General features: G+C 36.9%; 4 protein-coding genes and 1 long non-coding RNA gene across 5 annotated transcripts; 3 read left to right on the top strand and 2 right to left on the bottom strand.

Annotated features, from left to right (window-relative positions):
* Positions 1-623: 623 nt before the first annotated feature.
* Positions 624-3,820, top strand: LOC116290489 (uncharacterized). The gene is made up of 4 exons (XM_031697535.2): positions 624-825; positions 996-1,092; positions 1,844-2,148; positions 2,581-3,820. The coding sequence occupies exons 1-4, from the start codon at positions 695-697 to the stop codon at positions 2,819-2,821; spliced, it is 774 nt and encodes a 257-aa protein (XP_031553395.1). The 5' UTR covers positions 624-694; the 3' UTR covers positions 2,822-3,820.
* Positions 3,821-4,902: 1,082 nt separating this feature from the next.
* Positions 4,903-11,944, bottom strand: LOC116290475 (cytosolic carboxypeptidase-like protein 5). The gene is made up of 13 exons (XM_031697515.2): positions 11,565-11,944; positions 10,980-11,324; positions 9,500-10,527; positions 8,942-9,077; positions 8,464-8,648; positions 8,002-8,144; positions 7,629-7,804; positions 7,426-7,476; positions 7,239-7,324; positions 6,592-6,743; positions 6,295-6,355; positions 5,752-5,863; positions 4,903-5,569 (listed from the first exon to the last, which is right to left on the bottom strand). The coding sequence occupies exons 1-13, from the start codon at positions 11,934-11,936 to the stop codon at positions 5,477-5,479; spliced, it is 2,940 nt and encodes a 979-aa protein (XP_031553375.2). The 5' UTR covers positions 11,937-11,944; the 3' UTR covers positions 4,903-5,476.
* Positions 6,691-9,498, top strand: LOC148909783 (uncharacterized). Its single transcript, XR_016120204.1, has 2 exons — positions 6,691-6,828; positions 7,069-9,498. It is a non-coding gene; the product is annotated as an uncharacterized LOC148909783 (long non-coding RNA).
* Positions 11,945-12,239: 295 nt separating the features above from the next.
* On the bottom strand, positions 12,240-24,765 carry LOC116290467 (ATP-dependent DNA/RNA helicase DHX36). Its single transcript, XM_031697503.2, has 30 exons — positions 24,650-24,765; positions 24,139-24,284; positions 23,371-23,860; positions 22,842-23,062; positions 22,458-22,496; positions 22,167-22,241; positions 21,838-21,933; positions 21,533-21,609; positions 21,378-21,452; positions 20,455-20,556; positions 19,873-19,937; positions 19,710-19,791; positions 18,967-19,149; positions 18,764-18,866; positions 18,246-18,333; positions 17,894-17,949; positions 17,280-17,344; positions 17,119-17,173; positions 16,854-16,942; positions 16,666-16,783; positions 16,275-16,373; positions 15,679-15,852; positions 15,300-15,386; positions 15,148-15,225; positions 14,851-14,950; positions 14,646-14,730; positions 14,393-14,516; positions 13,824-13,976; positions 13,126-13,278; positions 12,240-12,684 (listed from the first exon to the last, which is right to left on the bottom strand). The coding sequence occupies exons 1-30, from the start codon at positions 24,660-24,662 to the stop codon at positions 12,628-12,630; spliced, it is 3,348 nt and encodes a 1,115-aa protein (XP_031553363.1). The 5' UTR covers positions 24,663-24,765; the 3' UTR covers positions 12,240-12,627.
* An 88-nt stretch (positions 24,766-24,853) lies between these two features.
* On the top strand, positions 24,854-25,777 carry LOC116290596 (Rieske domain-containing protein). The gene is made up of 3 exons (XM_031697665.2): positions 24,854-25,069; positions 25,143-25,177; positions 25,402-25,777. The coding sequence occupies exons 1-3, from the start codon at positions 24,895-24,897 to the stop codon at positions 25,666-25,668; spliced, it is 477 nt and encodes a 158-aa protein (XP_031553525.1). The 5' UTR covers positions 24,854-24,894; the 3' UTR covers positions 25,669-25,777.
* The last annotated feature ends 1,048 nt before the right edge of the window (positions 25,778-26,825 follow it).

Raw genomic sequence — 26,825 nt, 5'->3', positions numbered from 1 at the left:
TGTAATAAGTGGGTTGAGCAGAATTTAATTAATTTTGATAATATTAGAGACTTCCACATTTTCAATGTTTTCCCTCTGTAAATAGTAATTGGCAAACTATTTTTAAGACTCTTTTTACGGTTTCAGATATTGTACTTTATATCTATTTTTGGGTAAAATGAAATATTTGTTTTGAATGATTGTTATGACGAAATTGTTACGTAAATTGCGCGGTTTGAGTATCGTGCTCAGCTGTTTCTAAATTCACTCCGTAGGCGGTGCGAAAGGAGAGCATTTTTCAATGTTTGAATAGAAATATTTTAGTCTCACTTACGAAACCATGGAAGCGATAGAAAAATTTGTTCTTTTGAAGAAAAAAAATTCCTTGTCTTAGAAAAATTTACTTGTAAGAAAACAACGAAGTTTTACTTGTAAAGAAAATATTTTGTATGACTGTATTTTTTTAATCGTAGAAACAGTTAGAACTACATCCTGTAGATTCTCCGGAAGTGTAATATTTTCTAAGGTGAACCAAGTCGTGGCTTTTTCTGATTGGTCAATCTATGATTAGCAGCTATCAATCATATCCATATTTGGGAGACAGTGACGCAACCAGCTGTTTTAGGATTTCAAAGACTTACTTTCTCTAATTAGTAAACTCGTAAAACTTATCGAAGGACGGTGGTGTAAGTTCCCGTCGCAAAAATATTTCACAATGGAGTCCCCAAACATCAACAGAGATGCTGTTTTAAAATCTTTATCTCTCAATGAGACAAACTCTGAAGGTCAGCCCAGAAAAAGGCGAAGACTTGATAATTTAACAGCTGAAGAACGAGCTCTTCGAAGGTTCGTGACTGTGAAAACCATTGATTGAAATTTACTACGAAATGAACAACAATATGCTCTTAAATGGCTTCTCTAAAGAATCCTGAATATTTTTCTTCGCTTTCTTTTGTTTGAAATATTTTTGAAATATTTTTACATTAATTTTGATTATTTTTGATTTATTTAAACAGGAAATTAAAAAACCGTGTAGCAGCACAAACTGCTCGCGACCGAAAAAAGGCGAGAATGCAAGACTTAGAAGATGCGGTCGAACGGTTAGAACGAGAGGTATTAAAAATAACCTTAACCATATTTCAATATTGTTAAATTTTGTTATAATTTAAACATTATCATTAGCCGTTTTTGTCGTTGCGAAATTATATTTTTAGACGAAAATGGTTCAGTAGTCTCTACGCCAGTCGATATTGATCCGCGTCCGTGTATAAAGTTTCACTACTATATATTTACAAACCCTCGTTATTATTCTTTTGTTTTTATTTTTAACACCTAAAATTCAGACCATTTTCCACTCGTTTTTACTCTCAAATATTGACAATGAGTCTTTCAACGGAGTTTTTCTTGCTTTATTAAGAAAATAACCCAAAGATTCCAGTTTGGCTTGGAGCGTGATTTGCATACAAGACATGAATTTACCTGTCTAGCCTTTTATTTCGAAATTAGATACTAGGGATAATATTTCACGAACTTTCAATAGCTTTTTGATAGAGGTCTTTTATTATCCCAAAGACAAAGACCCCTGATTGTATAAGGTTTTGTGATCTACCTGTAAACGCTTACAAGATCTTTGGTAGAAATCTCCTTTCTAAAGTCGAGAGTTTTCAATAGTCCTAAAAAAAGTTACTTTTTGTAAGAACTTTGATACTGTTTTTTTTTCTTTCGGAAGAACAAATTTTAGTCGACTATGGGTTTCACGGGGATCTTCTAATTACTTCGCCAAGGGCATCAAATATTCTTTTGAATAGTCTATTGAATAACACCCTGTTCTTGCTCATTTTAAATGCAAATTGTCTTCTCTCAGAACAAGGCTCTTCGAGAAAACAACAAAAGCTTACAGAAAAAAACAGACTCCCTTTCGACAGAGAACTCAGAACTGAGAATTCGCCTTGGTTTGACCCCACCAGTTTCACCAGAATCATCTTCATGTTCAGTCTCATTACCACCAAGCCCAGAACCACACAACATAGACGATTATCAAAACGACTGGGTTGTGATCAAAAAGGAAGCAGAATCTAAAGAGTTTGCAGCGCTCACAGCTTCTCAGCAGCAGAAGAATCTGATTCTGTTTCTTTTAGTGATCACGACTTGGCTAAGGATCAATACCAGGTAAAGCTTACCAGAGTCTAATAACTCCTTACCACTGTAATGTTTATTCATGAATGTTCTTTTCATTGATCAGTGAACGAGTGGGAAGAAGTGTCTCACCCACACTGTTTGAACATATGTTCTTACACTAACTCAAGCCGACATTTTATTATAGGAATAATGTGTATGAAATGGTTTATCTAAAATTTTGTTCTCATGAATTTTTAACCAATATTGTGAAATATTACAAGCTTAAATGTCAAAATTGCCATGGATAGGTGATTAGAAGTCTTAATATTGACCACAAGACAAGAAGGCTGGCATTATCATTCATACACGATGGATATTTATTTATCATAAAGACAAGGCCCAATAACGGTCCCTGATCATCAAGTGTACTCTTCCTCAAAAACAAAAAAGGCTTACAATATTGTTCCCTTTTCTTCTTTCCAGTCTCAGTTGTTTGTTGGTCTGTTTGAAGATGATGAGTCCAGTGATGATGAAAACTCTGACCTCCTCCAGCCAAAGCAAGAAGACAAGTCTATCCCATCCTGTTGTCATGGAGACACAACTACAGGAAAAACCTTCAGAATCAAGACAGTTAGAGACCAAGAGGTCCAAGCCCTCCCACAAGGAATTGATGGTTTGGTGGGGCAAGCAAGTGAATCCATTGAATCCATTGACGAGATTCTAGGTTACAAGGATCTGTCCGCAGAACTTGATAGTCTTGATGTTGAACCTGGAACCCTTGGTGACAGCGGAATTAGTGTGTGGGAGGAATCTTTCACTGATCTCTTCCCTTCCCTTCTTGCAGTTTAATTAATGATATTTATTCAAAATGTCTAATTCATAAGTTAGGCACCTGAATTTGTTAGGTTGTCGTACAGTATGAAACCATGCTTCCTCGCCAGAGGAGTTTTCAAAATTATCCCTCAAAATTGGACAAAGACAAAGCCGTAGTCTGAAAAAGCTTGTCTGAAAGAAATTCACAATAATTATTATTGCAGAAATTCTCTTGGTAAACGAGAAGAGTGAAGCTATATATTTCTAACAGAAGGAAATATCTGTTATAGTAAACAGGTTTATTTTTCTAACAAAACTTGGCCTTGTTATCTTGTCCCACTTGATAGCATACAAAAAAAGCCAACATTAAGAAACCTAGTTGGATTTGTTCTGCAACTAGGCAACCATCTACCAGTTAAATCTACTTGTGATACATAAGGAAACACCTTGTATTACATATCTTAGATTCTGATTGAATATCTTTGGATCAAGATACTGGTAGATCAGGCAGCAGTCAAGTGGGCTGCAGATTGGAATCGAATATAAATGGAAAAAAAGAGTGCTCTTCAGAAAGAAAAGACATTTGTAAATACTTACAATAGAATAGAATTAAAATCAGTAAAAGTAGAATGCTTAATTATTAATATTACATAATAAATCAAGAGCTAGGATCAGTACCATTAAATTATATTTTGAACTTGGTTGCTGGAGCTCTGTAATCCAACAAAATCATAAACCAATATAATCATTAATTGTCAATATAATCATGATTCATAATCATACAAATTAAATACAAATGATCCATAAATGGGGTCCATAAATAATCAGTGAAAGATTCCTCTTGGGTTAAAAATGAGTAAATGTTTGTGTTGTGGGAAAACGTCAATAAAGGATTTAAGGTTCAACTCTAGTATTGTGTGTGCTTTGGTGTTTTTCTGGGAAATGGGAAGATAACACATTTAATGCCAAGTGGGTTTAATAACATCAGAAGACTAAAGAAATTAGATGTAAAACAGCCTGAAAAAATGTCAAACAGGGAATTTCAAGAGAATTAGGGTTTCAGTAGTTGGGAGGGCTTAAACTTCCTTAATTGTATAATACCCAATAGCGAGCAACATATCTAGACAAACTCAACTTGATTGGGGACTTGCCTGGAATCAAAGCAATGACCTGGCCCACCCATTAACCACAGCAGGGAGGTGGAATGCTAACACTATTTCCTGGCATGGAAAGAATTCAAAGCCTAGAATATCAGATTATCTCACCAGGTCTAGTTTCTACTAAAAGCATGTCCTAAAATCTTCCATGAAATGGTAATCTATTGGAAAGGATGAATAAACTATTTCTCCCCCCTTAGTAGTGATGTCTCTCTACTTTATAACACTGAACTGATGGCTGACAGTCCTATTGAATCTATCAGAGTGTTGAGAATAGTTAACTTTTACATACATTTATTCGTTTTGTTTGTTTCTTACGATTTCCTTGACCCCATGATTTACCAGAAATTAATGATTAAACATAGCAATGAAACTTGATCTAGCCTTATGCAATAAAAGACACTCGCTTAATTCTTAATGAAACGACATGCACGTGCCTACGAGCCAACGATAATTTTGCCATGAAGACTAACTTAGATGCGTGATTCGCCACCAGATGTAAGTACAATAAATTCTAAACGTATATACTGTTTAAGTGTAAATATTTCCCCAAAAATGTAGGCTAATTTAGGAATTATTGTTACATTTTAGCGAACCTTGTACTAGCTTGAACCAGTTTGAACTTGATCCACGAATTAAACTTGAAACAGATACGAGTGAACATTTGTCAACTAGCTCTAACAAGCGTATCGTATGGTGGTAAAATAGACATTCCCCCGATATCTCTAACACAGAGCATATAGCACAAGCACACTTCAGTGTCTAGACAATACATGCAGTGTATCTATGTTGAAAGATTTTTTGCACTTGTTAAAATATATAGTTTATACTGAGCTTTGTTTTATCATGATTTTATTCATTTAATTGTGGAAAAATGTTACAGGCAAAAGTAACCCACAAAAATTATACAAACTATATTGAATATTTTATGTCATGGAAAACCATATTGCTCTCAATAAATCTGCATTTTATCTGTGGCTTGACCAGCACTCAGAAAGTGATCTTTTTAAACATAAAAATTACTGCAAAACAGAACTAGTTTCAATTATTGTTCAAGAAAAAAAACCCAAATTGTTCAATAATTTTAGATCTTAAACTAAGAGTCACACATGGAACCTCCAATCCTCTTGCAGAAAAAATATTAATTATTTACATGTGTCTCTCTAAACTATACTATTAGGTTATTATAATATCTATGCTACAGCTTAACTATTTTATACACAAGGTGGAAAAGTTATATATCTATTTTTTTTTAAACATCTAATTTGCCTTAGATTTTTCTTGTGTTTAGATTACAGTCATGTTCACAATTTATATATTACAAAATATATTTTTTGTAGACATGATGATCAAGATATAATATATTAAAAGCATAAACTAGTATGTCTACAACTATAAAGTGAGCATTGTCAGGCATCCACCCAGTAGGCCATTGGTTGACTTGAGGACTGAGGCAGCTCTGTGATATCCACTACCTCACAAGAATTCAAGTTGTTTTTTATCTGTTAAAATAAAGGAAACTTACAATCAAATTTTATGAACTGTTATTGGCCTACATAAATATGGTGTAAAAGTTATGTCTTAGAGCCAATATGAGCTGTCTTGATGAAAACAATAATGGAGAAAATATAATGTAATATATACATGGATGATGCAATATGATTCAAATTTTGATATAACTTACTATCTTTTTTGACTTTCTTGAGTTTGATCTATGTAAAAGTGATCCTGAAGATCCATCCCTTTTAACAACCCCAGCAACTTTCTTTCCAATTGTGGCATCTCCTTCGCTTGACCTGATATTAACAATTTATTTACTTTAATATTTTATGCCCCATTAGCTCAATGTTAAGATGATCAATCTGTTGTGTGAGGTCGTGGTTCAAACCCCAGCTGGACCAACACTTAGGGATTTAAAATAACCAACAACTAAAATGCTTTTGCAATTGCAACTGGAAATGGTTAGACCTTCACATGGCTCAGATGACCACATTACTGTCCAGTGTTATCCCCTATTCTTCAATTGCATGTTACATCATCACGGCCATGTTGTTGCCATTTAACAAAAAATTTCTCATTTGCATCCATTGCTAATGGTACCACAATAGCTGCCACGTTTTTAACTTTTGACTCTCTTGGGAAGGCTTGCAACCCATCGATTAAAAAGAAAAGTTGGTATTTTTTGTATAAATAAAGCTGACAAACCCATTGTGGACAATATATTTACTTTTGTGCTCTTGCATCTGTTGTGCAAGGTGGCAATCCATTTATGAGATCATCTGGTTTTCCTAGATGAAAAAATAAAACACTGTCCATAATCAATGCTATTTTTGACATAAAATATCAAAGTTTTGGACATATTGTCAGATTGTCAAAGGCAAGACTCAGGTCAAACCTCAAACATCACATGAGCCAAAACTAATTGAAACAATGGACAAAAGGCAGTCTTCTTTGATGTCATTAGGTTTGGCTCATGCGAAGTTTCAACATATGATCTTAGTCTAAGCTCTTAATACATTAATACCTAGTTTTTTCTTTCCATTTTTCTTCTTGTTCAAGAAAAGTTGTTTTCTTTTTTCCTCATCACTTGCACTTCCTCCACCAGGTCTGGCTGCAGTTGTTTTTTTTGGTTGTATCCCAACAAACTGGTTAAGAACCTCTACCTGGGTACTCCTGCTATAATAATCATTGAATAAGAATACTAATATTTAATCCCAGTTAAATCAATACGAAATATAATCATGTAAATTCATCTTTACTGGTAAGTTCTACGATAAGCAATATTATTATGATTGATGTTTGAGACATAGTACTGTCACTGGATTTGAAAGAAACTTATTGAGCTTTTGACTGGACTATCTAGAGATGACTGCAAGTCAGGCTTTATAAACCTTGACATACAGGACCATCAAAAGCTCAAACAATTGCTGTCAAATCGAGTGTACTGGATTAAGTTAATTATTGTTTCTCATAATACTAAATATCTTGTATGTTTTTGCAGCACATCATCCTTGAGTGAAAGAAATTTTGGAGGTGGCATCCTGTGGGAAAGTTTTTACTTTATCTTTCATTTTCATTCTACAATACTGTACTTGGTTACATTGTATATCTAAACATAGTAGTCTGTGTTGAGGTATAGCATGGTTTATTATTAATAGATAAAGTCTTTACCCAGTTCTCAAATCTGCAGGACATGAAAGAGATTTGATGTTTGCTGAAAGCAGCTGGTTTGGCTTGGGTATACGAAGTGCAGGTCCCTGTATAGGAAATGATAACAAACATATAATAATCAATCTCATAAACCTAACTTTTAATTAGAATATTTTTTTCTATTTAAAAAAAAATAGAAAAAACTTACAGTGATAGGAAGATCCAAGGATACCCGTGGCTGATCTTTGTTCTTTGGTGCCTGCAAGTAATGCAATCAATTAAAACAGATTTGACAAGGGTGATTATAATGGTCCATAAATGAGTGGGAAGGGGGAAGGTGAGGGGCTGGTTGGGCTTTAACCCTACTAATTTTTCACATCTGATTGATCTAAATATTAAACAAATATTTACCTGTGTCCTGAGAGTTCCATTAGCTAAAGAAAGACTGTCTGTATTACATCCAGAACTAATCTTTCTATTAACTGCTGTTCTGTTAGTAGATAGCCCAGATATTGTCTGTGACAACCGCCTTGGGGCAGCAATGATTCTTTTGTTTGCTCTTGGCTCATCAAGTCCTTTTTTTGATACTGAAATATTAGAAAATATTTTTAAAATGAATAATGATGATGAAAATAAAAATTGATGTGTACAAGTTTCAATTATTTAAATTAAGAGCGGAATATGCTGCAGTGAGTATTGAATGTGACCATGCTGATGGACTAACATGTTTGATTAAGTGATTAAGGCTGAATTGAAAGAGAGTTGGAAAGAAATGAATACCTACCAGCACTGATGTTCTGTGTCATTCTTTCCGTCACTTTCTGTGCAGCTGCTGATAATGTTTCACCTGACAGGTCACTGGATGATGTACTCTTGAAGGTTGAGCACACCTTCTGCCTTGTCGTTGCTGTTGCACCTGCTACTATACTAGAAATAGAACAAGACACTGTTCATTAAGGACTGTAGTCAAGTGATAGAATTCCGGTGTCATGTTTATACTGGGAACAAATGAGGTTAATGAGGTTATGTGGACTGCAATAGTTTGATGACAGGTTCTCATTTAAATACTGGCAGAATGCAGGACTCTAGGTCACAGGTAAGAAGTTTTGTTGTTCTAATATCTCAGATGAACTGCACAAGATAACAGACACTGACATTCAACAGTCACACAGAGGCGGACATTCAAATAAAGTATATCTATCCATCTAAACCTTCCATTAGACAGTAATATTCTAGCTTGACTTACCTTGATGTTTTTGTAGCAGCTCTTGATAGTTTCCTGGGCACAGCTGGAGCATTCTTGGCACTTTTGACAAATCTCATCACCCAATTCTTAACCCCTTCCACTGAACTAAACTCACTAGTAGGTAGGCGTGACCAAGGGTTGGAGTTATTCATATCTAGAACTGCTACAGCTAGAGCTCTTCCAACCTATCACAGGTGATGATTCTATTAGTATTAATTATAATAGTAGCACTATGAAATAGAGTCATGGGAAATAACTATTAATGTGAATTTTGAGTCAGGGATTTGATCCACTTTTCCTTTAATGACAAAGGACTGAAAAGTCTTGCAATTTTAATGCATCTCTGGATTGATGTTTTTTGTACTGCTGTCAAGGCCTGTCAAAAATGGTACCCTTATTTCACTGGGAATACATAAACCACAAAAGCTCAAAATATTCTTTTAGAATCTCATTATTGTGTGCACTATCACTGGTGTACCTCTTCATATATCTCAGTTGTAAACTTTGGAGGAAAGCCAGGAGGTGGTGGTGGTGTGGCCCTGCCATTATCACATGTTGCTGGGGGTACTGGGTTTAACATTCGGCCACTGTTGTAATTACATTCCAGTGTGTAGCTAAGTAAATCAAGCAATATTATACAGAATATTAATTAAATATATGAGGTATATATACTCTTACTAATTAACATGAACAATGTAAAAGAATGTATTGTCTGAGGGCGCTTTCCATTAAGTTAAACTGGTCCGTCGGAGTGGCCAGTTCTTAAAATGGTAGATGTCAGTTCTTAGAACTGGACAAGTGCAGCCCAAACCAGCTCTAAGAACTGACAGGGACCAATTGAGAACTAGCTGCTCGGACCAATTCATATGACTTAAAAGAAAGGGCCCTGAGCTTGTAGCCTGTTCAGCTGGCTAGGGACTGGTGAGGATTGGCCGTCAGGATGGAACCCTTTCCTTCCTTACCAGTCTGCCATTCAAGGACCAGCTACATGGCTAGAGTGCTCATTTAAATATGCATTAAACAATATTGTACTTACCTGTGTATAATTGATGTTGACTTGAAAATAGCAACTCTCCCACTTCCCTCCTTTGACATGCCATCTCTTTTATCCTTGGTGTACATATTCTTTTCAGTAAAATTACAGCCAGTGAAATCAAAGTTGGCTGAATTGATGGACATTAGTTTGGGGTAAAGTATAGATTGAACATAGTCCTCCTCATTGTCCATGTAATTTGCATACACAAAACAGCCTCTCTTTGATGCATGTCCATGAAGATCAACATAGAATGCTAGATCTCCAGTCCTCTTTGATCCATCCTCTGTTAAACAGTTACATGCTAGATCTCCATTTCTCTTTGATCCATCTAAATTATTTTGAGATACTTCAGATGATTCATTTGTTTCCACAACTACTGTTTTATCTTCATTTTCTTGTTCCTTTTTGTTATCACATGTATCGTCCAAGTTTGTTTTCTCTATTAAATCTCCTGTGTTTTCTAACATCTTAATATCTACATTAGTATTTGTTGAACTTTTGGATTCATTATCTCCAAATTCAGGTGATCCTGCTGATACTACAGTAATATTATCACAAGGTATAGGTATAGTTTCTTTCATATTTTCCTCACCCTCAGTAGATAACCTTTTCTCCTGATCATCTTTTGTGCTAGCATCATCCAAAGTCAGAGAATTAGTTAATGATGTCAAAGTGTTTGTTGCATTGTTTACTGTTTTTCCACCACAAGAGCAAGTCCTTTTCTTTATTTGATGATCCATTTTATTATGATGATACAAGACGAGAGACTTAGCAGCATATATAGTAGGGTGTAGTACTGGATCAGGGTCTAGGTATACTCTATTTAGGTTAACTCCTCTTGAATCCGTCCTATAATGACCTCTCTTTACCCCATCTGGGTTGAGCATAGGAACAAGTTTAAAGACATACTGGTCACGAAGGGCTGCAGCTCTTGGGTCATCTTGTCTTAGAATAAAGTCTAGAAATCCATTGAATACAAAACTAGATGGCGTCTCTCCAGGATGAACTCTAGCACTTAGAAAATAAACCTATGAAAGCAATATCATTATTTAGAATGACAGCATTGTACACCCACTGTTTCTGTTCATCAATGTATAGTATGGTTTGGTTAATGTAGCTAAGGGAGGATTTATGTAAAGGCCCAGGAAAAATAGGCAGCATCAGCCAAACAAAATTGTTTACTGAGGGAAACGAGCAGCAAAGGCAGGAGCAACTAGGGGGATTTTGGGCATGCATGCCCAGAATATTTTGAAATGGAAATCCTCGGAAAAGCAATTTCCAGAGTTTTGAGGGTATTTGTTAAATTTACAAAGGCAACTGCCTTGCTTGCCTCATAATAGGTGTGGCCCTGCCTTTAACCCTAATCAAACCCTCTTAGTCAACAATTTATTGAGATAATGAGGAATGACATGGCCAAAAATTATGGAGAGAGATATTTCTCATGATATGCCACTGTGAGTAATTAATTCATCTTTCTTACCTTTTTGCCTTTGAATTTATGAGCTCTTGGAGTGTCCAGATCAGGAAAAAGGTTATCTAGCCTAGTTTCTCTCTCTTCTGTCATTCCTTTACAAGATGTTATAGTCAGCAGATCCATGCGTAAATCATCCAGTGACTTACACAACAATTCCCGATAAAAGTAGATAGAATTGCTTGGTGATGAAGGTGTCATTGCCTTACAGGAATCATATACCTTGTCCAGTGCATCAAGATGTGTTTGGAGTTCCAAATAAGAGTAAGGATAGCAAAATGCAAAGTAATGTACTGAATTCTTCTGCTCTGGAAACCGATAGGTAAATGAGAGGATAAACTGGCCATCAACGGTCTGAAAAAGAATAGTTTTCATTATGGATGTACCTAATGCAAATTCATTAAAGCATAGCTATTATCAAATAGGTGTTCCAAATTCCTCAAGTAAAATCATTTCATATGCTGAAGGAATATCTCTAAGTAGCTAACTTTAACAAAACAATTCATAAACATCCATACAATGTATTCAATATCGTACAATAATGGTCTATAGAATCAACATAGTCTGTATTAGATAACTAGTTATTGTACATACCTCGTAAGTAGGTCTTTCACGTATTCGCTCCCATTTATTCCTTCCTGGGACCACCTTGACAAAGGGACTCATCCCCTGACTGTACAGCTTTCCTTGACGATTAAGATTCATTATATTTATTTTCAACAGCTTCCCAGGTGAACCTCCTTTGACCCCAAAATGAAACCATGTTCTGTTAAGATTCTCAAACTCCGTTCCCACAGCATCAGGCCAAGTCCAGACGTTGTATTCATAGTCAGGAACAGCAAGACTTGGTGCACTTGTACTACTTTCTTCATCTATGTTTTCATCCTCTTGTTTCCGTTCAACCTTGGCTAAATTCCCCGAATCGAAGTTTGAAAAGAACGTAAGAGGTCCAATACGTTGTTCCATTCTTAAATGGCTAATGCTACAGCATTATTTAAAGTGTATTTTAGTTTTTTTGGTCCAACTCTTCATTCCAACAGACTCTTGTCAGTCCGCCATTTTGGAGTTTTAAGATAAACGGCTGTTGCTAGGGAAACCAAGGCCAGGCAACTCGTACCCGGGCTGTGCGCGTCGCTTCTTTTTATCAATTTATTTGCCAAGAGACAAACAAGTCCAATGCTTTATATCGCCAGCTTTTATCCCTCTGGGATCAGTGATTTCATGAACTACTTAAACTGTTGTATGTTTAAATTAACATCATACTGAAGATTACTTTCGCAGTCGAAAACGTTTTATTTTAAAAGTTTTAAAGACACCATTTCTATCCTTGTCAATATATAGACAAGTATATATTTCAACGTTTCTTTGCATTTTCTATTTCTTTCGTTCTTTTTACAGTTGTAAATACTAACTTTGTTTTTTTTATCTTCTACTATTAAGTCACTAGCAAAATAAAATATCTTTACATTTTTATAATCCATTTTTCCTTCAGTCTTTGAGAATGGTTATCATAACATCACTATGAAAGCTACTATCAATTATTCAATTTTCGCTTCATTTTAGTATGTAATAGTCTAAACAATATATCTAGATATGAAACTGTTACAGCAGTATAATCACAATTGATACAAAAGCGGAAGATACTTTTTCGTTTTGATTAAAAACTCGGACTGAAACCCATTTCTTCTCGCTCTTCCATAGCACGTCGTCTTTTCTGTGAAAGACGAAAATGTATAAATATTTATAGCTAAATAATTCTGACTAAATCTATAAATGTTCATTTTACTCCAAGTTAAGTCTGTGTTCGAGTAAGTTTTCTCGCCTTTAAGCAATCCAATCTATCTTGTTCATGTCTGAGAAACGACTGTTTCAAGTGCCAAAAGCAGAGGTTTAAGGAGGGAGGGGGGGGGGGGGGGGGGGGGGAGGGGATTTAGGGACACATTCTCCAGAAAATCTTCTAATTTGAAATCAGTTCTCAGATATCCTGTTTTTCTGCAGGGAGTGAAGGTCACTCGAGTAGATCGATCGCAACTGGGAATCCGTCATTGATAATAGATCCATATAGAAAGGGCGGTATATAAATCACAAATCATCATCACCGGCAAACCGGCATATAATAATAATAATAATAATAATATTAAAACAGCAAACAAACCCAGTTTTTGGATTCCTCGGTTGTTATAAGGTCGATTATAGCATGAAGTAACAATGAGCCACTATCCTCTGCTGTTGAGGAGCCTACAGTAAGCCGTAGGTCTGGCTGGGATATCTTTCTCTCGAGCAGTTTATCCAGTTGAGCTCGTAATTCCTGATGATCAGAAATTATGACATAGGCTAAGAGGCGTTAACATAAGTTCTTGTCCACACGTATCCGAATATTTCCGAAAACGGAATATTTTCTTTGTGGATTGGCCTTCCGTCCACGCACGCTTAATGGGTCGTATACGCCACTTGAAAAAGCAACTTTTCCATCACGCTTCGTTTAGAGTTGTATTTTTCAAAACCGCCTTTTTCATGTTATCGTGTGGACCATAGGTGATAGAGGGGCCTCTATTAACTATGTGTGAACGGATAAAAACGTAACTTTTCGAAAACGCTAAAGTCATTGTATTGGACGCTTTGTCACCAAACAAAAATAACACCAATCTGTTCCATGTGCTCATATTACTCTATATTCCGTGTACTCTGTCTGCGTTTTCCGATCGTCTTTGCTCATTGATCTTATTCGTGTGGACGGGCGAAAACGATTCAAAAACCCTACGTGTGGACGGGTCCTCACAAACTAGACAAAGTATTGGGGATTTTTCAAAAAGCTGGAAATGAGTATTATTATGTGGTGTGTTACTGACTGACCTTCACCATGTTGGCAATCTTCCTGGGAGATCTAAAGCGAATGAAGTCATCTACTGCAACGATCTCATGTCCTTCCTCCACTAGAACTGATATCTCTCCTCCAAAGAAGAGGAGAGGATAAGGAGAAATCATGGTAGCATCATGAATGAAGACCTAAAGAAAGCAAGAGAACCATTTTCCAGGTCAGGAGTATCGCCTATTACCATCATCATGCATAATCATCACCATCATGTCTCATCATCTATCATTAATCATCACATCATCTGTCATGATTCATTGTCATCACCATGCAATCATCATTCCTAAGTATCGATATGGCTCTCATCATCACCATCATCACCATCACTATCATCATCATCACCATCATCATCATCATCACCACCACCATCATCATCACCACCACCACCACCATCATCATCATCACCACCATCATCATCATCATCATCACCATCATCATTATCACCATCATCATTATCACCAACACCACCACCACCACCACCATCATCATCATCATCTTTATCACAGTTTTCATTGTTTCACTTATAATTCTGACAAAAGATCATTCCTACCTTTGAGGATTTCATTTTCTGGTGATAGATCAGCCAGTTGTTTTCATACACAACATGTTCAACGTTGACAGACTTTGGGTGCAAAGCAACTCTACCGTCTTCACGTGTGATCATCTTAGGTGGACTGGAAAACATAAATATTTACAAATATTAATCAGTAACTGCTGTATTGGGTGTGATTTGAAAACGAGTTTCTCCAGTGAATTACTACAAACTGTCGCAGTTATTTGTTAGTATAAAAGTTTTGACTCACCGTTTCAATTTAGGATGATGTTCTAGTTTCACCACATTTGGGTACAAACCAGCACATAACACTGCTTTCACAAGTTTAAGATTGTCTATAAAAGGTTGAAAACCAGCAAAGATAAGTCTTTTAGCTCACAGTGCAAACACGAATGGCATGACGAATTTATATTTTACTAACGAACCACAATACATGAAATAAACGTGCTACAAACCTGAATTCTGATTGGATGTTGAGTTTTTAGGGTTCGTGTTGTCCAGAAACCCAATGTCACATAAAAGGCGAGCAAACTGTAGCTTCATGTCACTCAACATCTAAAACATACAAATGACTCGTGTATTGTCTTAAGCTGTCTTAGCCTACTCTAGTAGAGGGGCACCTAAATGCTGTTCCAAAATTGCGAGGAATAAACTTGATTTATTGAAACATTTCAGATGAGACACAGCTAGCCCAAATCTTACCCGTGCTCTCTCGTTCAAGGTGATGGACTTTTTACTAAACCCTTAATTACCTTAAGTGTTTGCTTTGAAAGGAAGTTTTCCCAGCAGTATAAACCATCATTGTTATAACGTTTAGCTCTTTCCCAACCCTGAAAAGGAAACAAGGAAAGAGTTACAAGGCCAACATCAAGCATGCGTCGATGAGTCACGCAGTGTTTTGTACCTCGTAAGCATAAAGTACAGCTAGATGGTCACTTCTAGTTTCACCAGCAAACTTCATTCGAACTCTGTCTGCCTGCTTCTTTTTATCCTGAAACGGATTTGATGAAAGATAAAATGAAATGAGAGAAAGAATAAATAAAGTATAGGATGGAATGTGAAAGTATGGGAGGGTAGGGAGGGTAGGTCGGTGAATTGACAGAAAGAAAGAATAAACGAATGATAACGAATGGATGAATGTGGATAGATGAATGATGGGATGAGGGGATAAATGGATGGATTGGATAGGACTGGATGGGCGGAGGGATGGAAGAATGTAGGGATGGATAGGCAGTTGTATATGACAGACAAACTTAATTCTGTTAAATAAAAATAATCGTTACCAGAGGAAAAACGAATGGGTCTTTGAATCCCAAAGTAGAAGCGATGGTGAGAACAGGATCAAGACAGGAGAAAATGGCGCCAAACAAGATCATCTTTCCAATACGAGGATCAACTGGTAACGAGGCCAAGTGGTAACCCAAGGGAGTGAGAGATTCGTTGTGATCTAATGCATTCTAAACAAACCATACAACAGAACCAATGTTAGTGGAATGTCCAATAGAAAGCAAAGCTAGGGAAGAAAAGATATGATAGGGACGGCAGAGATGATCACTAAAATGGCAGAGGGCCAGAAGGAATAAAGGTTCAAGGGTCACTCTTTTCATCTGTAAACCAGTTGTTTGGCAAGTAGTTCAGTTTTTGTAAATCAGTTAGCATAGAGCATCGAATCGTCGTAAAGATAATTAGGAAGTTCTAGTGGAGGTCATAACATCACTCTAACTGAAAAGTGTCGTATTCAATAAACCCCTTGCATGTGACGTCAAAGCAGCTCAATTTGGAGTACAAAACAAAAGAATATAAATCTCATGAAAAATGGTGGAAATCTCCTTCAAATTGAGATGCATTCCGACGTGCTGCAAGAGGTCTATAAGCTTACCAACTGTTTTAATGTGTCCAGAGCATTTTGAACGGCTTCAGATGAAGGTGGTTGTAAAGCTTTAGACAGGAATTCGCCTATCATTCCCAGCTTTAGTATCTAATAATTAATAAATGAAAATAATATCCATTAATATCCACTAATAAATTTATTCTTGAAACCCCTTACTCCAAGCCATTACGTGCATAACAAAGAAAACTGAAACGAATACAGGTTATATGAGTGATTAGAAAACTATTTACTCAAAGCACACATTATCAATAGGATTCCACTTTCTTCGTGCAAATCATGCATCTATGAAGGTTGAATATGGTTTTACAATATACGACACTCTGACTGCTTATAAGCGTGTCATGTTCTCCGATCAATCAATAAGAGTGACGTAGTTTACCTTGATCTGCAGACACAGTTCTTCTAAAGGAGTGCGTAGCATCTCAGGAAGCTGATAGTCAATCATTTTCAGTGCTTGGAACTCGGTAAACAAGTGAAAACAACATCCAGGTCGAACCCTGAAACGTGTGCATAATGCGGTTAAAACATGGATAAAATATTAAGTAGTTCAACCAATTGATGTGTTACCTTCCTGCGCGTCCCCTTCTTTGTCGAGAAGAAGCCTTGCTGATCCAAACAGGCATCAGACAAGAGATTTTACGAGAAACATCGTACGTCTACAGATACATGCAAAGATACATTAGTCTAAGAGAAATAATGAACAGACTTAAACAGAAGTCCATAATGAACTTCTGACGTACAGTGTATGCGAAACGTGAAGTTAGTATAGAATACATATAGAATACAGCCATAACAAACAAGTGATTGTGACGAGAATGAAGACAATTCATACCTTTTCTTTAACCTTCCCACAGTCTATAACATACACAACGTCATCAATAGTAATACTAAAGGGAAGACAAAACAAACAGATTAACTAAAATCCATCTGTATGATAGAGTAAAACTTTGCCTCAACTTGCACCAACAAGCTTTCCACCAAATAGTTAGTTACCTAGTCTCGGCGATATTTGTTGCAAGAACTATTTTTCTTACTCCAGAGGGAGGGCGATCAAACACCTGTCAGCAAACAAGACCAAGCAATTGTGTTAGCCTGAACCAACAGCTTCTCACACAACCATCTCTCACTGCATAAAACAGATCATATACCTACATATTCTAGTTTAATCAGCTCTAGGGATTGCACTAGGATTTTTGTAATGTGGGTTCTTGGACCCATGTGTCTAGGCACATTAGGCTCCCAAACATATTTGATGGGTACCATTTATTTCTTTACTTAACTTGTCAGCTTCTTTAACACGTTTATTATGATTGAACTGTCAGACCAAAAAATGTCCAGTTCTTCTCACCAAGCAAACAGCTGCCACGAAATTGTATTGCTTAACTTGCTTCAAGTATCCTTTAGCTTTCACTTCATTCATTTTAATCATTATTTTCCTCATATCCTCTGCAGGATTCTAGATTGTGAAGCTCTCGGGTCCCGGGGCGCAAAAAAAAAAAAAAAAAAAAAAAAAAAAAAATCAAAGTACATATGATTTTCTTTTTTCTTTTTTGCGTTAAAATGAACGATTTCTGCGTAAACTCGAGCTCTGAATTCAATAACGTTACCTCACGTTGAGATGCTGTTGGCATCATTGAATGTACTGGAATGATGAGATATTTATCTGTAAGGAAATTAAGAGGAAGTAGACAAGATGTGAAGGAAAAAACCAAACAGAAATCGAGGCTCGATAAACAGTCCACAAAGTAACAAATAAACAAAGATCATTCCATCTAAAATCGTATTTTTATGCTTTTGAGCAGACTACGTCACGGCTTTTAGAACAAACACTTTATACAATGAAAACGCTCCTTTACAATCATGATAATAAAAATCATGGTGTTTACGAACTCCGTACAATACACGGCTAGAGAACCCTAGATAACAGCACAGCAGTTTGATGCGTAGTCAAATAGATACCTGACGAGAATACTCTTGCGTTCTTGAGACTATCATGGACCTTACTAATATCATCCCATCCTGGCAGAAATACTAAAATAGCACCATTCTAAACAGAAAAAAACCCTGGTGTTATATGAAGCAAAACTCTCTCTAGGAAATCAAACTGATACAAATCTAGGCACCATTCTAATATAGAAAAGAAGAAATAGAAAGCGCGCGCGCGTTTATGTGGGATCATAAAGTACGTGGGCATTGGCAGAATGCAAGAGAAGGGTTAGGAGACACTTATCGAGTTTTCTGCCAATCCCTAAGTGCTATATAACTCCACACAGCACGGCAAGCAAAATTTTTTATTTCGAATCCTTTTATAACATACCTATTAGAGTAACTGTTATTTTGGATACAAATGACAAAGTAAGAAGTGCGCGTGCATGCTGTGTGCTCTCCTAATGCACACGCTCCCAACCAATCAGAACGCAAGATTCAAAACATCAGGTAGTCTATGTTCTATTTCAATGGCCCTTGTATGAGCTCACCTCTAGATTGGTACATATATATGTGATGAGCTTCACTACCAGATCAACGTTGATGCTGGTAAAATCCATGTTTTCCAGACAATCTAATGTTGACGCGAAATACCTAAACAATATATCAAGCATGTAAATAACGATGAATCAAATAAAATTAATCAAAAGGTATTTGGCCCAAAATATGTTATCTTTAGGTTCACTAAGAATACCTTGTTTTAATGGTGTGTAGATATTCCCTCCACTGTACTTCTTCATCATTAATCTCTTCCTCTTCACCAAATGCCATCTTTTCTGCTCTTCTCTTCTTGGCCCAACTCTTTACACCACCTTGTCTTTTCCATCTTGGCCCTCGAAAATTTTCTTGAGATCTGGATGAGTCTGGATTCTCATATCTTAGAAAGTAGAAAAAGCTATTGTAACATTAACTGTAAATCTCTTCCAAAAGTTGACAACATGCCACACTCTTGAATACCCTCACAAGCCATCATTTATTAGGTACTTTAGGAATCAAGGGTGAAGTAAGAGATTCACTTGCCTCTCACCTTTGGGGTCTCAGGTTCAATTACTGCATGGACGTGATTAGAGATTGTTAGGTCTTTTCATTGATTTGAGGATTTAAAAGAAAATCCAATTGAATCTGTGAGTTTGCCATGTTGTGACTTAGATCTGTGCAGAAGTTGTTTCAGGGCACAAACTCAGAGTTAGCTGTGCCCTGACTTAGATCAGCCCCGAGGTTGTTTCAGGGTTCAATCTGTGAGTTAGCTGTGCCCTGACTTAGACCAGCCCAGAGGTTGTTTCAGGGTTCTATCTGTGAGTTAGCTGTGCCCTGACTTAGATCAGCTCACAGGTTGTTTCAGGGTTCAATCTGTGAGTTAGCTGTGCCCCGACTTAGATCAGCCCAGAGGTTGTTTCAGGGAATCAATCTGTGAATCAAATGTAGGAGAAACAGTACCTTATCATTTCAATGATGTCTTCAACATAATATTCCTTGACTGGGAAAGTAAACCCTGGAATGTGAGCCATGGGACAGTCATCTGAATATCAAACAAAGATAGAAGTGAGAAACAAAGATTAACAGTTGCACCAGTAATTTTATTCCTTTAGGATAAACCTACCAAAATATGAAGAGAACATCTCTGCATTAAGTGTTGCACTCATTAGAACCAATTTCAAATCAGGCCTGATAAAAAGATTTAGCAGTCAGTATACCAGCTAGACTAGTGTGGCTTGGTTGGTTAGTGTGCTGCCTGCTAAGCAGGAGGTCCATAGTTTGATCCTCAGTGACCTCACACACTTGTATTAGGGGGTAAGTATGGCTTTGTTGGTTAGTATGCTGCATAGAAAGAGGTCCATAGTTTGATCCTTAGTGACCTCACACATTTGTATTATGGGGTAAGTATGGCTTGGTTGGTTAGTATGCCTGCCTGCTAAGCAAGAGGTCCATAGCTTAATCCTTAGTTACCTCGCACAATCATTTTAAGGAGCAAGTGTAGCTTGGTTGGTTAGTGTGTTTTCCACTAAGCAAGAAGTCTATGATTTGAACCCCAATGATCTTAATATTACTAACATTGCTTTTTGTGAGGCTGTCTGTCAGTTATGTGGATCAATACATGCTTGCAATTGTCTATAGCATGTTCCCCTGAAGACACTGCAAGTATGACATTATGATTGCAATATTGTGAAGGGTATTTTCACACCTTTTAGGTAAAAGATCCTTAATGATGATAAGTAAGAAATCTGACATCAAGTCTCTCTCATGAATCTCATCTACAATCACATGACTGATGTTATGTAACAACCTGAGGAAGAATAGGAATGCTGTTAACCCTCAGTTAGGTAGCCAATGAAACACAAGCCTGAATAGACCTTTTCCTGAATTCAGTAGAGTGACCACTAAAGAATGGTTCCAAGTTGAGGTTAATAGAGTAACTTAGAGACATCCTTTTGTCATCACTCAACCAAATAAAGGCTCATACAGTAACTTAGAGACATTCTTTTGTCATCACTCCACCAAATAAAGGCTCATACAGTAACTTAGAGACATTCTTTTGTCATCACTCAACCAAATATAGGTTTATACAGTAATTTAGAGACATTTTTTTGTCATCACTCAACCAAATAAAGGCTCATACAGTAACTTAGAGACATCCTTTTGTCATCACTCAACCAAATAAAGGCTCATACAGTAACTTAGAGACATTCTTTTGTCATCACTCAACCAAATAAAGGCTCATACAGTAACTTGGAGATATTCTTTTGTTGTCACTCAACCAAATATAGGTTTATACAGTAATTTAGAGACATTGTGTAGTTCCAGAAATTATCCATATCCACCCCACAAAGGAATTTGGAATTTCTGAGGGGTGGGGGGATCAAAGAAAGAACAAAAATAACAGAGTTTGTATGGAAGAAAATTGGAATTGCCGGGGGTAGGGGGTGTCTTAAAAAATTCCTCTGTGGGGGGTATAGATAATTTTTGGAACTACACATTCTTTTGTCGTCACTCAACCCTCAACCAAATAAAGGTTCATGCAGTAACTTGGAGACATTCTTTTGTCAACACTCCAAATTCGGTAAAAGGTTTATCACCATATCTTAAACTTTTAAAGTACAAGCTTACTCATCTGATATCAGCCATCTTAGCAAGACTCCAGTGGTACAGTAGATAATAGAACCTTTGGAGCGGGGTAACTTACTGCTCAAAATAAGAACAAACATAATTTAGAAATCCGAAATCAGGATCTTTTTATAAAGTTTTGAGTATCAACACTTTACCTTTCCAGTCTTATTTGGTATCCAACACTCTGCCCTCCACATGGCTCACCACGCTCTTCTGCTACTCTTTCTGCAACCTAAAAAAACCATCATTATCAATAAAATAAATCTAACCAATTACTAATATTTTATCCATTCATCCATCCATCTCCATTAATTAACTAATTTGTTTGTTTGTTTGTTCCCTCCCTCGTTCATTCCTTCTTTCGCTCGCTTGCTCATTCTTTCATTCGTTCCTTCATTTACCCATCCATTCATTTGTTCATTTATTCATTCATCCATTCCTTATGTATGTATTTACATACAGATATTGCACTGATCCTTCTTGGCTGTGTACAAGCAATCCTGCACAAAGAGCCTTGGCCATTCATAATTGCTTCATCGAGAATAAATTGTGCAACCTGAAGCACAAAGATAACAGTCAGTCAAAGATTTTTGCTTGCAGCCCTATCGTTATTGTAAAGGGGGAAACTAAACAGCTAAGGATAATAGAAAAGCTAAAATAAGTCTGATACTATTGCGTACATTTAACTATGTATCCATAACTACTGTATAACTACTGCCTATGTACTGCTAACTAGTATTGTATATATATATTACTACATACATAAGTATAGGCCAGGTTGTACTCTACCTGAGTGGTTTTGCCACAACCAGTTTCTCCACTTATCACAATAACCTGATTTTTCTTCATCAAGTCAAGAAGTCCCTAAATTATAAACAAAACATGTGCATATCTTTTCATTTGATATATAATATTGTCAATGAAATATTAATTTCTCTCTATTACAACATGTGAAGATATTACATTCTGTGCAGACACTCCAACCATGACCACTTTTTTCAAACATGTCTCATGTAACATGTCTCAAAGATAAAATGTGTATCTCCACATGCCATGCAGTATCCACTATATGATACATACCTCTTTCATGCTGTAAGAAGGAAGTTTGGATCTAAAAACCTGCAACAGTGAAAAAAATCCTTTAGTTTCCCTTTGTGATTTTAGTTTCACTAAAGGGCTTCTACTGCTATCTGTCATGCATCTGTTATATGGCTATAGTTGGATAAGCTGGTTGAACATCAGTCTGTCTGTTTATGGCCAAGGCCAGACCAGCACTCTTAAATTTCTGAGGACAAGATGCTGCTTCAAAATATTTGCAAATACAGTATATGAATGGATATCTAAATGTAGGATGGCAGTCTTGTATTCTGGATGAGGACCTCAAGTTTGATTCCCTCCTTAAATAGAGCTACGATTTTCATAATCATATCATCAGATAAAAGTACAAAAAGTTAAAAAACTCACCTGCATATCAATGTATTTCCTGTTAGAAACTGCCTTTTCAATAAATTCAAGTTTGAGATTGTCATCTAAAGCTGCATCTCTTTGAAGAGAGTCATTTCCAAAGGGAGAGGCCCAAAAATTTGAGGATGATTTCATTGTTGTTGAACCAACTTCATCAAACATACAAATAGCATCACCTTCCACAGTTTGATCATTTTTAATGGATATGTCTGTATCATCATCTGAACATAAACAATAGTACCAGTATATATATATAATATTGATATACTTTGATGAAATATATTATATATTGAGTAACTGAACACATGGGACATCCCAGAATGCATGCACTAAGCAATAGTTAACAAATAAAGACTGATAGAGTAATACGACATAACCCTGTTATCTCTCATTGTCGAATGCATAATTATAGCACCAAGAAACAAGTATACTAACTACTTGCAAAATATTAATTAAAATGTCCTTGAAACAAAGAAAGATGTGTGATGATAAAGAACATCTTAGTTGGCAGCTTAGCAAGTTAACTTACCCTCATTATCTGACAAATCTCTTCCATCAGAGCCATGACCTCTTCCATCATTCATGCCTTTATTTTGTTTCCACCCTGATGCAGATTGTTTCTCTGTGCTTTGTACATTTTGAATCATTTCTACTTCCATGATCACATTTTCATAATATGATGTCTCTGTCTGCATTGGGGATTCACAATATTCGTCCTTTGTGTGAGAATCCTTACCAGAAAGACTGGTGCTTCCATCATCATGTGACTCTCTATCATACCTTGTTGGGCTAGATCTGTTGTCATACCTGTTACCATGGTGATGTCTGTTACCATGATGATGCATGTTAACATAGTGATGTTTGTTACCATGATGATGCATGTTACCGTAGTTATGCCTGTTACCATGGTGATGTCTTTCATTGCTATGTGAAGAGGACTGGTATGGTTCATCTTGTAACCTCTCTAGTAGCTGGCTAATCTTTTCTTCTTTATGAGAACTCATTGTAACCACGTCACGCTAAATGAATAGATACAAAATATGTCAAATACATTTATCAAAAAAAAAGCAAATGGATAGACGGACAGAAATTGCTGACTTGCATTTTCAAGTACCCACAAATTAAAGCAGCTCCATTGGTTGTAACATTTACATCATTTAAAGGTCTCATTTATCAGTAGGTTTGGCAAAAAGTCGCTTTATCCCGTATTATTTCTTGCATATATTAGGACATTTATCCACCAAAAGAGAGAGTACAAAAAATTATGTGGACGGATATATACTTTATGTCCACTCACCTCTGTCAGTTCCTTCTTCTTCTTCATTTCTTTACCTCTTGCAGCATACCACAGACCTATTTCCTTGCCGGTTAATCCAGATGGATGTCCACCACCACCCCTTCTACCTCGACCACGTCCACCACCGCCACCACCACGGCGAACACCTTTCAATATAAAATAAATAAATCACTTTTATTTAAGTGTCTAGTCGTTCACGCACTACCACTACATTCAATATTCTATGCACACATGAACGTTCAACTCACATGTTGATTTTTACGGAGGGAGGAAACCGGAGAACCCGGAGAAAACCCTCGTAGCATAGGAGAGAACGACACATCAAACAAACTCAATTCACATGTGGCGCCCACAGGGCTCGAACCAGCGACCCAACCCGTTGGACTCACAGCGGTGAAAGACAACGCGTTAGCCGCAAACGCCGCCCATGCTATCCAAAATAGTTCATCAAAGTTCAAGTAGCTCAAATTTTACACAACAAGGCCAGGATTAACTACATACGTATTCTTACCTCCTCTGTGCATCGTATACTAGAAGGAGTATTCAACAATTAATACAATATTTGCCCACCAATCACCGCTTCATCTCACGATACTCGTCCTTCTTGTTCAGGTTTGTTTTGTCCGCCATGTCTGAACCTGCAGTACATATCAGCGGATTTTACCAATATATGATGCGTGCTCATGATCATCCGCTGTTAGGATGTTGAGCCCACGGATCCAAAACATTCGAACACCGTACAGGAACCGTACGGCAATGTCAAGTAATGGTACGACTGATAATGTGGATCAAAACGGGAAAAAATATACCTTCGTTTGTACTAAAGATAAAATCATGCAGGAAAGAAAGATGCAGTGCAGAGTGGATGGGAGACAAGTAGCTATGTTTTATCATGATGGAGAGATATTTGTTCTGGATCACAGTTGCTACCGTAAGTATTAAATTTCCACAGAACAGTTGGTGAAAAATAACCTCTCACTTAAGTGTGCTTGATTTGTCTGTAGATGCAGGAGGCCCTTTATCACTAGGGGACATAGAGGTAGGTAAAATGAATACCGACATACAAATATTAAAGCTAAGCAGAAGGCCCTGTCCCTTGGCCTTCAACTTTAGATGATCTTTGTTCCAAAGCACCACTCTCCCCTGAGGGCTGTAAATAGAATCGAGGTCAAGGTCTTGACCCCCAATCCAATCTAGCCATGCTAGATACATTCCTATTCTGGAATCACAAGACTAATCCAGTGTGTTGATTATTGTTTACAGGACATCCAGGGACGTCCTTGTGTGATTTGCCCATATCACAAGTACAAAATAACTCTTGATAATGGGGAGGGGCTTTATTATTCTTATGATATAAAGGACCTGAGAAAACCGCCAAAACTCCGTTCAAAAGGAGTGAAACAAAGAACTCATGATGTGAAGGTCAATGGAAACGACGTTTATGTGGCATTATCTGATGTGACCGAACCAAGAGACTCAGATTACTATTCATCCAGTGCATACAAAGCAGCCATGTCTTTATTGTCGTGATTCCCCCTCCCCTCCCCTCCCCTCCGATCCCCTCCCCTCCCTATATTGTACAGCGCATTTGCGCATCTTTGGAAAGTGCGCTTCATAATAAAGGATTATTATATTATTACTTACCTGTACCCTACGAGTTGTCCTACCTTACCCTACTCTACCCCATCCTATCCTACCCCATTCTATCCTACCCTATCCTACCCTGCGCATGCGCGTTGAGAATCGCGATTTCTGGTCCTTCTGTTACCATAGCAACAGAACTTCAAGGAAAACTTACTCAACAGGAATTATTGTCTTTAAATAGCGATGTTACGTCACGATGCATGATGCCTGCTGATCTTTGATTCATGTAGAAAACTGATTACTGATCTAAAGGCCAGTGATTATTGCATTGCATGATATATGGCTCGCAGCACGTAACACTCTACTTTTCATCATCATTTACGAACTGAAGATCGTTCGGAGAATTCCTACTGTTTGCATGACAGTCCAATTTTCACAAATATATCGAATTATTCTAGTTTGCTGAAGTAAGGCTTATGTATAAATTGATTAAGATATGGACAAGTGAATACATTTGTCTTTCAGACGGCCTAGCTTTCGTTGTTTGAACGCGTACATAAAGCAGTAAAATCACTGCTGTCAGTGTGAATGCAATCATTCGATCAATAGGTAGAGATACGTTAGGCCGGATTTTCCGCGCTTTGAGTGTTTGTTCATAGAAGCAGCAAGAAAACTGTATTATTATTCTGAATGTGAAGGGCGTACAAAATACGCGCCATGCTATAGACCACATTAAAAGGAGGGATAACTTCTCATTAGTTAAACGTCTTGTCATTCAGAATAATCCCTTAAATAGTTAATGACAAGGGAAAATATATGATTACATAAACTGATCAGTACTCGTCTCTTATTTTTGAAATGCATGTCTGATATTTCGATTCTAATTAGAAATACCGATTCAAAATGATGTTATATAGAAGTAGTCACCAGTTCGTTTCCACTACACATCCATGTTCTAGCAGCAAAGTTAAAAGCCACACAAATCCAGGATACAGATTAGGTTAATACCATAAGCAAAGACAATTTTTTCCAACTGTGCCTGCACTAAACATTTCATGCCGTGTCATAAGGAATGTTTTTCATAAATGGCAGATGTTTTCTAT

Source organism: Actinia tenebrosa, unplaced genomic scaffold (assembly GCF_029948245.1).
Source record: "Actinia tenebrosa isolate PJP-AT-01 unplaced genomic scaffold, QUT_ActTen_1.0 PGA_scaffold1__47_contigs__length_23844297, whole genome shotgun sequence".
Lineage (NCBI taxonomy): Eukaryota > Metazoa > Cnidaria > Anthozoa > Actiniaria > Actiniidae > Actinia > Actinia tenebrosa.
Note: the sequence above shows the minus strand (reverse complement) of the source record. Positions and strands in the feature narration are given on the sequence as shown.

Bases quoted from the DNA above. Each gene is read 5' to 3' on its own strand.
- LOC116290489 (XM_031697535.2), top strand. From the start codon at position 695: ATGGAGTCCCCAAACATCAACAGAGATGCTGTTTTAAAATCTTTATCT. The intron at 1,093-1,843 runs GTATTAAAAATA...GTCTTCTCTCAG, and splicing joins TCGAACGGTTAGAACGAGAG to AACAAGGCTCTTCGAGAAAA. The intron at 2,149-2,580 runs GTAAAGCTTACC...TCTTCTTTCCAG, and splicing joins TGGCTAAGGATCAATACCAG to TCTCAGTTGTTTGTTGGTCT.
- LOC116290475 (XM_031697515.2), bottom strand. From the start codon at position 11,936: ATGGAACAACGTATTGGACCTCTTACGTTCTTTTCAAACTTCGATTCG. The intron at 11,325-11,564 runs GTATGTACAATA...ATTCTTTTTCAG, and splicing joins GTGAAAGACCTACTTACGAG to ACCGTTGATGGCCAGTTTAT. The intron at 5,570-5,751 runs GTAAGTTATATC...TTATTTTAACAG, and splicing joins CAAGAAAGTCAAAAAAGATA to ATAAAAAACAACTTGAATTC.
- LOC116290467 (XM_031697503.2), bottom strand. The intron at 21,934-22,166 runs GTAGAGTACAAC...TTTGTGCTTCAG, and splicing joins GTTGTGGCAAAACCACTCAG to GTTGCACAATTTATTCTCGA. The intron at 16,943-17,118 runs GTATGAATTGTC...ATGTATCTGTAG, and splicing joins GTGGGAAGGTTAAAGAAAAG to ACGTACGATGTTTCTCGTAA.
- LOC116290596 (XM_031697665.2), top strand. From the start codon at position 24,895: ATGTCAAGTAATGGTACGACTGATAATGTGGATCAAAACGGGAAAAAA. The intron at 25,070-25,142 runs GTAAGTATTAAA...ATTTGTCTGTAG, and splicing joins TCTGGATCACAGTTGCTACC to ATGCAGGAGGCCCTTTATCA. The intron at 25,178-25,401 runs GTAGGTAAAATG...TATTGTTTACAG, and splicing joins TATCACTAGGGGACATAGAG to GACATCCAGGGACGTCCTTG.